The 15,804-nt window shown below is 38.3% G+C and overlaps 1 protein-coding gene across 1 annotated transcript; it reads left to right on the top strand.

Moving 5' to 3' along the window:
* The first annotated feature begins 8,428 nt into the window (after window positions 1-8,428).
* On the top strand, window positions 8,429-8,923 carry LOC111790387 (non-specific lipid-transfer protein 2-like). The gene has a single exon (XM_023671273.1). It carries the CDS (start codon window positions 8,524-8,526, stop codon window positions 8,806-8,808), a length of 285 nt encoding a protein of 94 aa, XP_023527041.1. The 5' UTR covers window positions 8,429-8,523; the 3' UTR covers window positions 8,809-8,923.
* Window positions 8,924-15,804: the final 6,881 nt, after the last annotated feature.

Here is a 15,804-nt window from a genome sequence, read left to right as displayed (position 1 = left end):
TGATCTTTCACACGCAGTAAGCATGGTGAGTCGTTATATGCATAATCATGGTAAAGAGCATTGGCAGGCTGTCAAATGGATTCTTAGGTACATTTTTGGTACTATTGATGTTGGTATTAAGTTTCAAAAACAAGAAATGTTTAATTTTGACAATCTTGTAGTTGATTATGTGAATTCTGATTATGCTGGTGATTTGGATAAGCGACGATCTGCTATGGGTTATTTATTTACTATGGCCAACATTGCAGTTTACTGTTTCATTGTCTACCACCGAAGCAGAATATATGACAGTAACGGAAGCTTTTATAGAAGTTATTTGGATGCATGGTTTGATCAATGACTTGTGTATTTTACAGGAACATATAGATGTGTTTTGTGATAGCCAGAGCGCTATTTGTTTATCAAAAAAATCAAGTCCATCATGCTCGTACTCAACATATTGATGTCCGTTTTCACTTTATTGGAGAAATTATTAGCGAAGGGGATATTCGTTTATTAAAAATTGGAACTGCTGATAACCCTGCTGATATGTTGACAAAGGTGATCGCTCGTGAAAAGTTCTGGCATTGTTTGGATTTCATCAACGTTGGAAGAAAGGGGTAGTGTGTTGACGTGGTAGCAACCAAATCAGTTATCAACTTGGAGATCTTATGACAAGGTGGAGATGGTTGTAAATTGTCATAAGGTCCTATTGTCTAGGACTGATTAGTCCTATCCTCTAGGATAAGTTTGGCTGATATTTTTAGGTTTGGTTAGTTTGGCTGATAATTTTAGGTTCAACAAGAGGCTATATAATGTCATTCTTTCTGCGGTTGAAAACATCATAAGTTTTGTGTGTCACATTGTATTTCTTGAGCGACATATTAGTGTTGTGAGTACATTTGTTCTCCTTTCAGTGCACAACACCGTGTTGCTTAGTAAAATTTGGAGTTACACTATTCCAATCCTTCCCTTTTAACCTTGTTCCGTTGTCTTTTATCCAAAAAGAAATTTGTCTTTTATACTTAGATATGTCATCAATTTGGCTGCAGTCTTAACAAACAAGAAGGTGTGAGGAGTGCGAAATTAATGAAAGGGGTGGCAATTACGTGCATACATTTCACTTCATGAGCCTATAAATCAAGGTTGAAGCCTTTGCCAAATACACACACATACCCAAAGAATGAAGAACCTTCATAGCTCAGGCCTTTGCCTTCTCGTGGTGGTGGCGATTCTCACCGGAGCTCACGTTGGGGAGGCGGTGAGTTGTAACCCCACGGAGCTGAGTCCATGTCTCAGTGCAATCACGTCAGCGGGGGTGCGGCCTACAGTTGCTTGCTGCCGGAAGTTGAAGCAGCAGCAACCATGCTTTTGTGGGTATCTAAAAGATCCAAGGTTCAAACCTTATGTACAATCTCCTCGCGCCAGAATGGTTGCTTCCATCTGCCATATCGCCGTCCCTAGGTGCTAGAACCCTATGCTCTCATATGAAACGGACGTTNTTCTTTCTGCGGTTGAAAACATCATAAGTTTTGTGTGTCACATTGTATTTCTTGAGCGACATATTAGTGTTGTGAGTACATTTGTTCTCCTTTCAGTGCACAACACCGTGTTGCTTAGTAAAATTTGGAGTTACACTATTCCAATCCTTCCCTTTTAACCTTGTTCCGTTGTCTTTTATCCAAAAAGAAATTTGTCTTTTATACTTAGATATGTCATCAATTTGGCTGCAGTCTTAACAAACAAGAAGGTGTGAGGAGTGCGAAATTAATGAAAGGGGTGGCAATTACGTGCATACATTTCACTTCATGAGCCTATAAATCAAGGTTGAAGCCTTTGCCAAATACACACACATACCCAAAGAATGAAGAACCTTCATAGCTCAGGCCTTTGCCTTCTCGTGGTGGTGGCGATTCTCACCGGAGCTCACGTTGGGGAGGCGGTGAGTTGTAACCCCACGGAGCTGAGTCCATGTCTCAGTGCAATCACGTCAGCGGGGGTGCGGCCTACAGTTGCTTGCTGCCGGAAGTTGAAGCAGCAGCAACCATGCTTTTGTGGGTATCTAAAAGATCCAAGGTTCAAACCTTATGTACAATCTCCTCGCGCCAGAATGGTTGCTTCCATCTGCCATATCGCCGTCCCTAGGTGCTAGAACCCTATGCTCTCATATGAAACGGACGTTAGTATATGCAAACTTAATCTCTACTACAAAATGAAGCTATAAATAAAGAAGTGGCATGCTTACATATTTGTCTCTAATTTTCCTTTTAATTTTTTCAATCTCTAATCGCACACCTTCTGGGACCCTTTCTGGTCGGGCGAGCATTCTCTAGTAGTTGTTGATGCCAGACACCCGTTAAGAATAGCAATCGTCGCAGCAACATTATGATAAATATAATGATTGTTCCCCTACCTCGCAGCGTACGCGTAAGTACTATCGTGAAGGAATAAAGGTAGCCTCCAATGCATGATCACACAATAATGCATGAAATCCCAACTTTTTTTTTTTTCATTTTCATTATGGTTTAATACAACCCCACTATTGTTTTTCATCATATCATATCATTTTTCATATTATTTCTCATAACGTTTATCATAGTTTCCATGCGTACGTCGGGGTTGTATTTCATGGTAGTTCAATGTTTTGCATTTCAATCATGTCATGTTATTCATGTCACACATATATCATATCATAACGTCTTCATGCTTTCAAAAATAACAATCCACATCTCATAGCATATACAAATACAAACATATGACACGTGCATCATATGCACTTCATCAAATACAACATAACAATCACATCTCATAGCATATACATCTCATTTCATAACAGTTTACATATAGAAACATATGACATGTGCCATCATACAACACACAATTATAACCATAGGCGGTAGGCCCACTTTCTTGGTTGGCCTTAGCCGGTGTTCTCCCTAATTTGAGTACGTTCACTCCCGTTCCTCAATATTGCTTCAAATTACTGCCAGTTATTGTTTCCTATTACAATTAATGAATGAGCCATGAAACCAACTCTTGAATGAGATTTTTGCAATCACCCAAGGGAGGGAATCAAGAGAAAAATATTTCATCATTCCTATTTAAAGACTCGGATAACAATCAATTCTCACAATAGTATAATAGAGTGTCTATTCTCTTAACTTTATTTGTGGTGTCACATGAATAGAGAGACTGTAACCTAATATGCCTGTTATGTTCCTCGATTACGTATGACTTTTGTCATATTTTCAACAATCCGTTCTTATCACATTTGGTGGTTTACGACCCTTACCGTTACACCACCAAAAAAAATGCTTGCTTTAGGTACTTTGTTTTGTTGCCTTCCGTTTCCTTTATATATATGGTAATCGATGTTATTAATTTGGCTGCACTCCTAACCGACCAGAAGCAAGTATTGTGTGCACAGCTTCCACTTTACAAGCGCTATAAATACTACTTGAAACTTCATCACAAATACAACCAATATATTCATCTCTGTTTTCAACAACAATGAAGAAAAGGCTTTGCCTTTTGGTGGCAGTGATGGCGATGGTGGCGCTCCTCACTGGAGCAGGAGCGGCAGAGGCGGTGAATTGCGATCCGATGGAGATGAGAGCATGTCTTCCTGCAATCAAATCCTCAGAGCCGCCGACAGCGGAATGCTGTGATAAAGTGAAGAAGCAAGAGGGATGCCTTTGTGAATACCTGAAAAGCCCAATATTGAAGCCTTATTTAGAGTCTCCCAATGCTAAAAAGATAGCTTCTTCCTGTGGCATTCCCATCCCCACCTGCTAGACCTACAATCTCTCCTTCCCTAAGGCTTTTGTACAAAATGAAGTTGTATTCCTCAACTCAGTCTACTAAAAAACAAAACTATAAATAAGAGTGAATCACTTCATATTCATATTTTCTCTCTGTTCTTCAATTTTCTCTCTTTTTTATACATCATAAAATCATTAGAAAAATTGAACATAGCACTACTTAATTTATAGTGTCGTTTACTGTTGAGACTGATTTTTTCACTCGATGACCTAGGTAATTCAACTTTAATTGTGAGTTAACTATGAACATGTAGAAAATTGCTTACTATGAACATGTAGAAAATTGAACGCAATTCTAATGCCAATTTGTTGAAGCTAACGCTGCTCTGATACCAATTTGTTGGAATTGAAATCGCTCTGATACCAATTTGATGAAGTAAGCTAAAGTTGCTCCGATATCAACCTCGAAATAAAATGCTCGCTCTGAATCTAACTCGTTTAGATAACTCTCATGAAACTTTAAGAAAGGAGGTGTTGCAAAGGGAGAGAGAGACAAGGAGACAAAGAAGTTCTGAAGAGGTTGTTACACACAAATTCAGAAGGTCAATGTTTTTCTTCTCTTTTTTGTTGTAATGTTTTTCTTCTCTTTTTTGTTGTTATTTCTCTCTGCACGATTACATTGAATACATGAGGCCTTCTTACAGCATTTCATGAGGCAAAATTTGACTTTAACTACCCACTATTTTTTTCACCCATTTCCTTTCTCTCGGTAAATTGCTCCCCTGTTTCCTCTCTCTACCTGAGATAATTATGCCCTCGTAATTAAATTCGTTTGGACTCAATTACAAAAAACAAAAACATTTAAGTTTATTTTCCAACAAAACTCCCCCATAAACTTAAATACTTCTTACTCAATAACTCCTCTTGCGTCGTTTTCGTTTTCTTGATTTCGGTCGTGATTTCTTCAATTTTCTCTTCCTTTCCTCGAGCGAAAAATTGGGATTGTCCTTCTCTGATGAAATTTTATTTGGATCTTCTTGAGACCATCCCATCTAAGGCTCTAAGTTTTCATTTCTCCAGTTCTCAGCTATGCTTGACTCAGATATCACGGCTTTGTTCTGTTTACTCAATTCTCTTCGTAAGTCCACAACAACTTTTACAGCTAGCATTCTTGTTTTCTCCATTTTGGTTTTATCACGAGTGAGTGTCTCAATCGTGTGTCGTAAATTCACTGTCTCCTATTGGACTTGATTCAGGTTCAAGTCGAGAGAGTTTCTCTGTTGAATCAGTATCTCTATATCTTTCTTCTCTCTCACTAGCTCGTCCACTAGACCCTCAATCTCCATTAACAGGTCATTCTCTTTCTTCACACCTTCTTCAACTTTCTTCGCAAGTTCAGAGATTGCCCATTCTCTTCCTTCTCTAACCTTTCAACTTTTGTTTCCAGCTCTTCCTTTTCTTCTTCAAATTTCATCCTCTTTCTTCTTTCTTCCTCGAATTGCTTTTCCGGCTATTTGAGCTCGTTGTTCATCTTCCTTTGATTTCCTCATCTCTGATACTGTGATTTCGCCAAATCCGCTGCGTATCACCTTACTTCCACTATCTCACGACTACCGCCTTCATCTTTCGCACCGTCGTCTCCTTTTGTATTCGGCTCTTCGTTTTGAGCCATCAAGAGGATGCCTCCACTTGTTGCGTCATCCATGGCTAGATTGATGGTCTCTTCCACCTTTTCTTTGGCTAGACAGTCTCTCGCATAGTGAACCCATTCTGCCACAATTATAACATTTTTCAGAGTTACAATTATTTGCATAATGGTCATATTTCTGACACTTGAAGTTCTTGATGTTGGGATTGTATCTTTGACCGCGCCCTTGAATACGTCCTCTTCCATGCCAATTTGCTTGGCTCGATAGTCTTTTTTCTTCGTAGTTTTCTTCGTGACTATTGCCTTGACCACCCAGACCATTCCCGCGGCTTCCACTATCTCTACCTCGAAAATTTTGTGTGTAGAGAACTTTTCCATCCTTTATTGTTGTCTTCGTCTGAATCACTTGATCGAGTGGTTCCTCCTTCGTTTTCTTACGTTGCTCGTGTGCCTCAAGAGAACCGGCAAGCTCATTGACTGTGAACTTGGTCAGGTCCTTCAATTCCTCTATGGCACAAATAACATTCTCGAAGTTGTCTATTAATGACCTCAAGATTTTTTCCACAACCCGCGTTTCGGGTAACATTTCTCCCTTCCGATTTAATTGATTCGTCATGGTCTGTACACGAGTAATGTAGTCAGATACATTTTCTGACTCCATCTTCATGCTCTCCAACTCGCCACGCAGAGTCTGGAGACGCACCTGCTTGACTTGGTCGGTTCCTTTGAACACCTTTTCTAAAGTGTCCCACGCTTCTTTTGAAGTAGTTGCCATTGCAATCTTCTCAAAGCCCGACTCGTCAACAGCTCGAAACAGCATGTATAGTTCTGCCTAATCCTTTGACCGTAATTTCTTTAGCGCCTTGTTTTGCACCACCGTGTAACCCGTGGTATCAAATGGTTCTTCGAAACCGTCTTCGACCACCTCCCATGCGTCTTGCGAATCGAGAAGGGCTTTCATTTGGATGCTCCAATTCTCGTTGTTCGTCTTCGTCAATCGTTGTAGTGGCATTTGTCCCATGATGTTCGCCATCGGCTCTGATATCAATTTGTAGAAAATTGAACGCAGCTCTCAAGCCAACTTGTTGGAATTGAAATCGCTATGATACCAATTGAAATCGCTAAAGTTGCTCTGATATCAACCTCGAAATAAAACACTCACTCTGAATCTAACTCATTTAGATAACTCTCACAAAACTTTAAGAAAGGAGGTGTCGCAAAGGGAGAGAGACAAGGAGACAAAGAAGTTCTCAAGAGGTTATTACACACTAATTAAGACACAAGGGGAGAGAGAGATAAGGAGACAAAGAAGTTCTCAAGGTTCTTGCACACCAATTCAGACCGTCAATGTTTTTGTTCTCTTTCTTGTTGTTATTTCTATCTGCACGATTACATTGAATATACATGAGCCCTTCTTTTATAGCATTTACTGAGGCCAAATTTGGCTTTAACTACCCATTCTTTTTTCCACCCATTTACTTTCCCTTCAGTAAATTTCTCCCCTATTTGCTCTCCCGGTAGATAATTATGCCCTCATAATTAAATTCCTTTTGATAGAATTAAAAACAAAAAAAACAAAAAACAAAAAAAACAAAACATGTAAGTTTATTTTCTAACAAAAACACCTTTTTATTCAGAATTATCCTTACATTTGCATAGGTGAGAGTGACCTGAGTTCGTTGACTCAATAAGCCTCCCATTTCAATGGTAAGACTGGGTGAATAGCTGGAGACATAGGGTGCATGATAGAACTCACTCCTACCCGCTTTTAGAGACAATAAAGAGGTTGTTCCCTTAAGTATTGACTCCAGGTCTTGAACAAGGGGTCTCACCCTCTCATTGGCTCGAGAGGGATTTGGTTTGGTGGTTGGACCACAAATCAATTGTTCATTAGAGGATTAGTGGGACTTACGGAACAAGAAGTAACTTTAGGGGTAAAAACGGTAAAATGATCCAACTTTTGTTACGAACAACCTATGAAGGATCGACTTGCTAATCATGGTTATATCAAATGAACAGAAATATATCTATAGTGAGGGGAGTGCAACTACTAGCCCCCAGTGCCATCATCACACAAAAATGCATGAAATCCTAACTTTTTTTCATTTTCATCATGGTTTAATACAACCCCACTAGTGTTTTCTTCATATTATATTATTTCTCATAATGTTTATCATATCATTCATCATAGCTTCCATGCGTATGTCGGGGTTGTATTTCATGCTAGTTCATTGTTTTGCATTTCAATCATATCATATTATTCATGTCGCACATATATCATATCATAATGTATTCATGCTTTCAAAAATAACAATCTACATCGTACACATAACATATCATATATGATAACAATTAAACAACATATCCAGAGCATGTCTTCAACACATCATATCATAAACATGTCACTTCATCAAATACAACATAACAATCCTATCTCATAGCATATACATCTCATTTCATAAGAGTTTACGTATACAAACATATGATGCGTGCCATCATACAACACACAATTATAACCATACGGCAGTAGGCCCACTTTCTTGGTTGACCTTAGTCGGAGTTCTTCCTAATTCTAGTACGTTCACTCCCATTCCTCAATATTGCTTCAAATTACCGCCGGTTATCGTTTCTTATTACAATTAATGAATGAGCCATGAGACCCGTCTCTTAAATGAGATTTTTGCAATCACCCAACTCAATCAAGAAAGAAAAGATTAATCAATCCTAATTCCTATTTAAAGATTCCATAACAATCAATTTCACAATAGTATAATAGAGGGTATGTTCTCTTAACTTTATCTATGGTTTCACATGAATAGAGAGACTATCATTCATATGTTCCTCGATTAGATGACGTATGACTTTTGTCATATTTTCAACAATCCGTTCTTATTACATTTGGTGGTTTGCGACCCTTGCCTTCCGTTACACCGCCAAAAAAATGTTTACTTTAGGCACTTTGTTGGCTTCCGTTTCCTTTATATATATGGTAATTGATGTTATTAATTTGGCTGCACTCCTAACTGACCAGAAGCAAGTATTGTGTGCACAGCTTCCAGTTTACAAGCGCTATAAATACTACTTGAAACTTCATCACAAATACAACCAATATATTCATCTTTGTTTTCAGCAACAATGAAGAAAAGGCTTTACCTTCTGGTGGCAGTGATGGCGATGGTGGCGCTCCTCACTGGAGCTGGAGTGGCAGAGGCGGTGAATTGCGATCCGACGGAGATGAGAGCATGTCTTCCTGCACTCAAATCCACAGAGCCGCCGACAGCGGAATGCTGTGATAAAGTGAAGAAGCAAGAGGGATGCCTTTGTGAATACCTGAAAAGCCCAATATTGAAGCCTTATTTAGAGTCTCCCAATGCTAAAAAGATAGCTTCTTCCTGTGGCATTCCCATCCCCACCTGCTAGACCTACAATCTCTCCTTCCCTAAGCTTTCTCTACAGAATGAAGTTGTATTCCTCACCTCAGTCTACTAAAAAAGCAAAACTATAAATAAAAGTGAATCACTTCATATTCTCTCTATGCTTCAATTTTCTTTATAGAACATAGCACTACTTAATTATACAATGCTCGTCAAGTTTTTGAAAGATATAAAACATGTAAACCAATGAAATAATTTTTTTAATAGGGTAGGTATACACAAGTTATGTAAGATCCTAAATTTCTACTCGCTCAAAGTCGCTACTAACATCCCATGCTCATTTAATATGTGAAATATAACTTTTAAAAAATATCATTTCTAGCATAAATGTCGTAAACATTTAAACAATTTCATCTCTAGAAAACACCGCCATTGTCTTATGTGTTTCAAACGAAATACTGGAATTCAAAATAAATTTTTTTAAAAAAAAAACAATTACAAAATAATTTAAAATGGAGATCCAACACAACCTTTTCTAACCTAAGACTAGGAATTGAAATATGCATCTACCCTATGTACGTATCATGGTCTCTATTTGCGATATGGACGCCTTGCCTTTACTTGAAAAAATGATGTGGCACACGGCCTGAGTAGTTCGAAGAATACTCAGTAAGTAACCCCACTATAGGGGTTATGCTAAATGCAAACACATGCAATCATGCTCTAGGGATCCATCTCTATCTCTTTCTCATACTAGGGGGGCCTCCAGTTATGACTACTATGGATGTGTAGCACTTCTCTACACATGACCCACACGTGCGATTGTGAATTCCCAGACGGTTTACACACCTCCTAGACCCACTTTCGAGCTAGCTGTCTGTAGCAACGTCCGGAGGTCAGCAGACCACTGCTCACTATGAACACCGTCATCATCATTTGAACGCGTTCGCACTCATCATCATAAAACAGAAGTAGCCCAATGCTTATGTACACACAACATGCATGAGTTCCCTCTAATTCTCATCTTAACATCTTTTCTGACACAACCCTAGTCTCATCTCTTTGTTACGTTTAGTAACACATACACGTTAGATATTTATATTAATATCGTTTTTCATGCGCTTAGGGTTGTGTCCTAGGTCGATCTATCGACATGATGCTATATGGCAATCATTGTCACACAACATGCTTAATATGGAAAACATCATCATATTAAGGTAAACATCATGCAAAACATCATACTCATCATAATGCCACCAAATGCATCAAGCATTTCAAGTACGTATATCATAGCTCATACATTGTAATATAACTCACGTATGACATCATACGATATATCTCATACATCATAAATCATAAATATTTCATACGTCATCGCGGTAATCACATCAATCATACATCAAAGCTCATACAATTTATAGTCTATCTTATAGTAATACCACTTACTTAGTTGGCCTTAGCCGGCGTTCTCCTTAATTTTAACGTTAGCTCCCGTTTCTCAAAAGCTGCTTTAAATGTCGTCGGAATTTGTTTCCTATCACACCGTTGTCACATTTCGTTAGTATTTCACCATTTAATACTAATTCAACTAATGAATATGAAATACGGCTCAAATACCTTAATTGACGCTGCAACAGGTTCGAGACGGTTGGAACAATGGAAATTGGGCCAAAATGGCAAAATCCGAGCCACCTAAGCCGACCAAGATGAATGGCAGCTTACATCGTTGGTCGACACGTGGCAGGCAAGGCGAGGGCCACGTCGTGTGCAAGCATCTCGGGTCAAGCCACAATTCGGGTCAGCTCGCGGGTCGCGTCTACAAGCGTGGGCTGCTGTGACATATTGGTCTCAGTTTATGGGCCTCAGGTCGTTCGGCTGCAGGCAGGGCTTACTGGGTTGCAGGTTGGGCCGCAGGTGAGTAGGATGCAAGCTAGGCTGCTAGATTACAGGTTGGGCCGCGACTCTCGGGTTTGCAGGCTGGGCTGGCGACCCGGGTGGCAGGCAGGTCGCGGGTTATGGGTTACATCACAGGTTGCTGTCGCTGAACTGGGCCGAAGCCCACGTTGGTTGCAGGTGCGTGGGTTTGGCTGAGGCCGTTTGGGTCCGACCCGTATCAGAATAGGTCGGATCCTTTCTTCTTCACCTGACTCTGTTAGGATCGCATAACAACACACACACTCGATCTAGATAACACATAGAACAGGATAGAGAAAAGGCAAGAAAAATATTGGCTAAAGAATTTGTATTGATGACTTCAGGTATGTACCGTAAGAGAGAATATAGAGAATACAAAAAGTATAAAAAATACATTTTCAAAGCTCTGCCGGATGGATATATATATATATGGTTCAGCTTAATATATATAGTTTTACCAGATATCATCTACTATATATAACAACCTACCATATATAGCTCTACCGAATATAGTTTTTTGCCATACATGACTATTTATATGATAATTTACTTTATATTTCATTTACCATATATAGTTTTACTATGTATAACTGTTGACTAAGCTATAAAGGAGTATGAGGCTTCACAACCTAACAATTCTCCACTTGGAGACTGATCTAGTCAACCAAGAATTTCATTTCTCAAACGGCCATGAGCATCTTCACTGCCCCATATCAATTGAGGCTCTACACAACCTCAATATTCCAACATCAACACATTTTGTCAACATGTTTACTGGATTCTTTGCACCCTCTATTTTCTCAAAACATATCACCATCTTTCACTAACTTGCAAGTGAAATTGATATGAACCAAGAGACTATTCGGATTACCTTGTTGATCGAATATCTCAAGGCAAGAACACTTGTTTGAAATTCGAATCACTCCATAAGCAAGATCGATCATTTCTAGCTTGAATGATTCTTGTTGATCAAATATCTCAAACCAAAAACACTTGTTTGAGATTCGAATCACTCCACAAGCAACATTGATTATGTCGAGCTTGAATGATTCTACATGCAACCTAAACTACATAGAATTGCAAAGAAACTTAGTCATTGGCTAAAGAAAAGCACAAATGCTTCTTTTACTATATTTTCCTAGTCTCTTACAAATACAACATACATGGCTTTATATAGCCTCAAAATGAGACTACTAAATGCATTCGTAACATTTATACTTAATGGTCATAATTAACCCTTATGTAATTGTAACCTAAAGTAAATTAAAAGTCTTAAAATACATTAATGAAATACAATAACTCTAAATTACTTTAAATTGTAATCCACCCAAAATTTAAAACATGAAACTTCATTCTTCTTCAATGTGGCATGAATTGAAATATATTTCGATAATTTCAACAATATTTTCTTCACATATTCATTCAAGCATATTGTATGATTGATGTCTCTTGATTCATATCAGAAATGGTCTTCCGTGTTTATCTTTAAATGATAGACCGGGTTCCTCACCAACTGTATGACACTCTGACTATCTCTATAAAGAATTTTTTCATGTTGCTTCTTGCCCAATTCTTCCATATAGTCAATCATCCATATTCTCTCCTTTCCAACTTTAGCTATTGCCACGTACTCAGCCTCAGTACAACACATTTTTTAAGCCTAGACATCCCATCATCCATGGCTTGCTTCCACTTGGTTGTATCCTCCAACTGTAGGGCCTCATCAAAGGGCTCGTGATTCCCTTTCATCAGCAACAGATAGTGTAATGAAGATACATACATATCTAGTACTCCGATAGTACTGGATGATCTTCTCAATACCAGTTCAGGTGTCACTTGCTCTACCGCGGGTTCCTCTACAACAATTTCAAGAGTTTCTTGAGTATCTTCTACAACCTCAGTAGGTGATTTTTTCCGCAACTCAACCTCAAGTTCCACTTGCTTCGTTGTCTTGGAACCTTGCTCCACATTTGGTTTCTCAGCAGTAGTCTTAGGAGTTTCATGAGTATCTGCTACAACATCACTAGATGAGTTTCCCTACAACTCAAGCTCAACTCTCACTTGCTTCATGGTCTTGGAACCATGCTCCACATCTGTATGGACCATTTCCAACTGCACACTCTTCAATTCTTTGGATCCTTGTGAAGCTAATTTGTTTCTGTTTGCTCATAACGCAGTTCTCACGACACCCACATCACAGATTTCAAACCTTCTAAAAATCCTTTCGCAGCCAACATCTTCATTCCTTTCACGCTCATATGTCCAAGTCTATTGTGCCATAGACTTGAATTTGAAGCACTCTCAGTAACAGCAACTATGTTCATACACCCTGCAGTGGTGTATAAGGTTCCAAATTTTGAGCCACGTGCTACCACCATAGCACCCTTCATAATCTTCCACGAACTCTTCCAACTCTGTTGCATAACCTGTGCTATCCAACTTAACAATAGAGATCAGGTTCTTCTTGAGACCAGGAATACATCTGACATTCATTAATATCCACTGATTTCCTGCCTGAGTTTTTATGCATACATCTCCTTTTCCTTTAATCTCCAAATCTTTATTGTCGGCAAGATACACCTTCTCGAAATTTCTAGACTTGAAAGTCCGGAACAACTCTTTATCTGGAGATTAATGAAAAGATGCACTTGAATCCAAAATTCAGGATTCAATCGAACTGTCCACACTGAGGATTAGAGCATCCCCAATGTCTTCTGCTGAATTTATAGAATCATCATTATCTCCAGATTTGTGATTCTTCTTCCTCTTTGGTCTTTTACAATCTGTCCAAATGTGATCTTTTTCTCCACAATTCCAACACGTTACGTTTGGTCTATTTGGAGATTTTACTTGGTTCTTTGATTTTGATCGCCCATTGTTTGGGCCCTTCGGTTTACTTCTTCCCCGTTGGTCAACACTGAGAGCACTACCAGATGAATTTCCAATTTCTCGTTTGCGAATACTTTCGCTGAGAACTACATCTCGAATTTCATCAAACTTGAGTTCATCAGATCTTCAAGAACTACTGATTGCGACAACAACACTATCCCACGACTCGGGTAAATATGACATCAAAATCAATGCTCTAATTTCATCATCGAAATTAATTTCCACCGAACTCAGTTGACTTACGATCATTTTGAATTCATTTATATGATCAACAACATATTCACCTTCAAACATCTGTAGATTGAACAATCTCCGCATCAAATACACCTTGTTCATAGCCGACGGTTTTTCGTACATATTCAATAGCGCCTTCATCAGATTTGACATTGTCTTCTCCTTGATGATGTTGAACGCCACGTTTCTGGACAGCGTCAACCAGATCAGCCCTATGGCTTGTCGATCCTTGAGCTTCCACTACTCCGTGGTCATGGTATCCGGCATCACCCCCAACAGAGGTTAGTGAATACCTTTCTAATATAGATAATCTTCAATCTGCATTTTCCAGAAATCGAAATCGGATCCATCGAACTTCTCAATTTCAATCTTTAAGCTTTCCATCTTCACAGATCGAGCACCTAGCTTGATACTAGTTGTTAGGATCGGACAACAACGCACACCCTTGATCTAGATTAACACAAAAAAATAGGATAGAGAAAATTCAAAGTGAATATTGGCTAAACGATTTGTATTGATGACTTCGACGTCTTTTCTCTCCCTATCTCTCTATCAACTTCTCCTCCTCTCTTCCACGAAGCTTCATGTTTGGTGGACTTCTAGGGAGGTAGATCGGGGTTTCTCAAAAATCCAAATTTTGAATTTTTTTTTTCGACGACACGAGTGACGGCGTTGTGTGGGTTTTGATTTTCAGTGGATGTTGGTTGGTCGATTTAGGTGCCTGGCACATCGGTTTTTGACTCGCCGAAGTTTGGATCTCTTTTTCTCTCTCTCTATTTTCCTTTCCATTCTTCGTTGCAAGTACTCGAGGACGTCTGGGCAGTTGGCTAAAGATCGAGGGGAGTGTCTAGGAAATTTGTGAGTTTCGGAGTCCTTATTTCGTCCTCACTCTCCAATGATTTCATCCACACGCTTCGGAGTCCTTATTTTGTCCCTTCATATTCATAAAAATCTTGATTTCTTACAAGGAGTACTAACATTAATTCCAACTTTCTCACTTTCTCCAAGATGACTTGCTTCCTTCCATCAACTAGAATAGTTTAATCAGATTCATACATTACATTTTCATCATAAATTCCTATAAAACTTTTATCATGATCCTAACTCCTTATTCGAACCATAACTCAATAACATTAAATCAATTCACAATCTCTCCACTTTAGTCATTCTCAAACTTAGCTTAAATCATTCAATTCACACCAAGGTGAGGAAGTTTCTACATTTTGCCACTCCCAAAGCTTAATCCTTATTAAAGGCACTTACGAATTTTACCTAGTTTAGCTAGTGAGTCTTTCATTTAATAAACTCATATTGGTTCATATCAACGCTTTAATTTCATAACTACGTATTTTGTAGTGACGAAGTTTTCTTTTGATAAAACCACTCTCAATACATATAACAGCCTATAGGATATTGTCGTCTATCAAGTCCCCTTTGTCGTTTTTTATTGAAGCAAATTTACTAGTATACTTGGGTACATCCCTTTTCATCTCTAGAGTCATAGCACTACATTTTTTTCTTCTTCTATGTTTCAAGGCATGTGATTAACACTTCTAATTTTCCTCAACAAAGCAAAACGAAGAAGTATCCTGATTTACGTGAACACATAAATTATTTTTGTATTTAATTTTCTAACCCTCATCAACTTAATTGTAACGAAATTGATGGAATTTTGATCCAAAGGAAATTTAAAAATTCCAACCAAAACTCCTATCTTCGTAGTATTGAAAACCTCATAAATGTAACACCCAATAGAATGACTAGAATACTTACCTGAATATACAATGGATTTTGTACGAGAGGAAGATTTTGGGGAAAGTTTTTTTATTTTTTATTTTACGGTAACCAAGAACAATTGGCTTGGATTCAGGTATATTTATTTATTTATTATTTAATATTTATTTTTATTTTTTAAAGAGGGATATTTAATGGGGAAGTGAGTTTTTTTTTTTTTTTTTTTTTTTTTTTTTTTTTTTTTTTTTTTTTTTTTTTTTTTTTTTTTTTT

This window comes from Cucurbita pepo, chromosome LG03 (assembly GCF_002806865.2).
Source record: "Cucurbita pepo subsp. pepo cultivar mu-cu-16 chromosome LG03, ASM280686v2, whole genome shotgun sequence".
NCBI lineage: Eukaryota > Viridiplantae > Streptophyta > Magnoliopsida > Cucurbitales > Cucurbitaceae > Cucurbita > Cucurbita pepo.
This window is presented reverse-complemented; position numbering and strand designations above follow the sequence as displayed.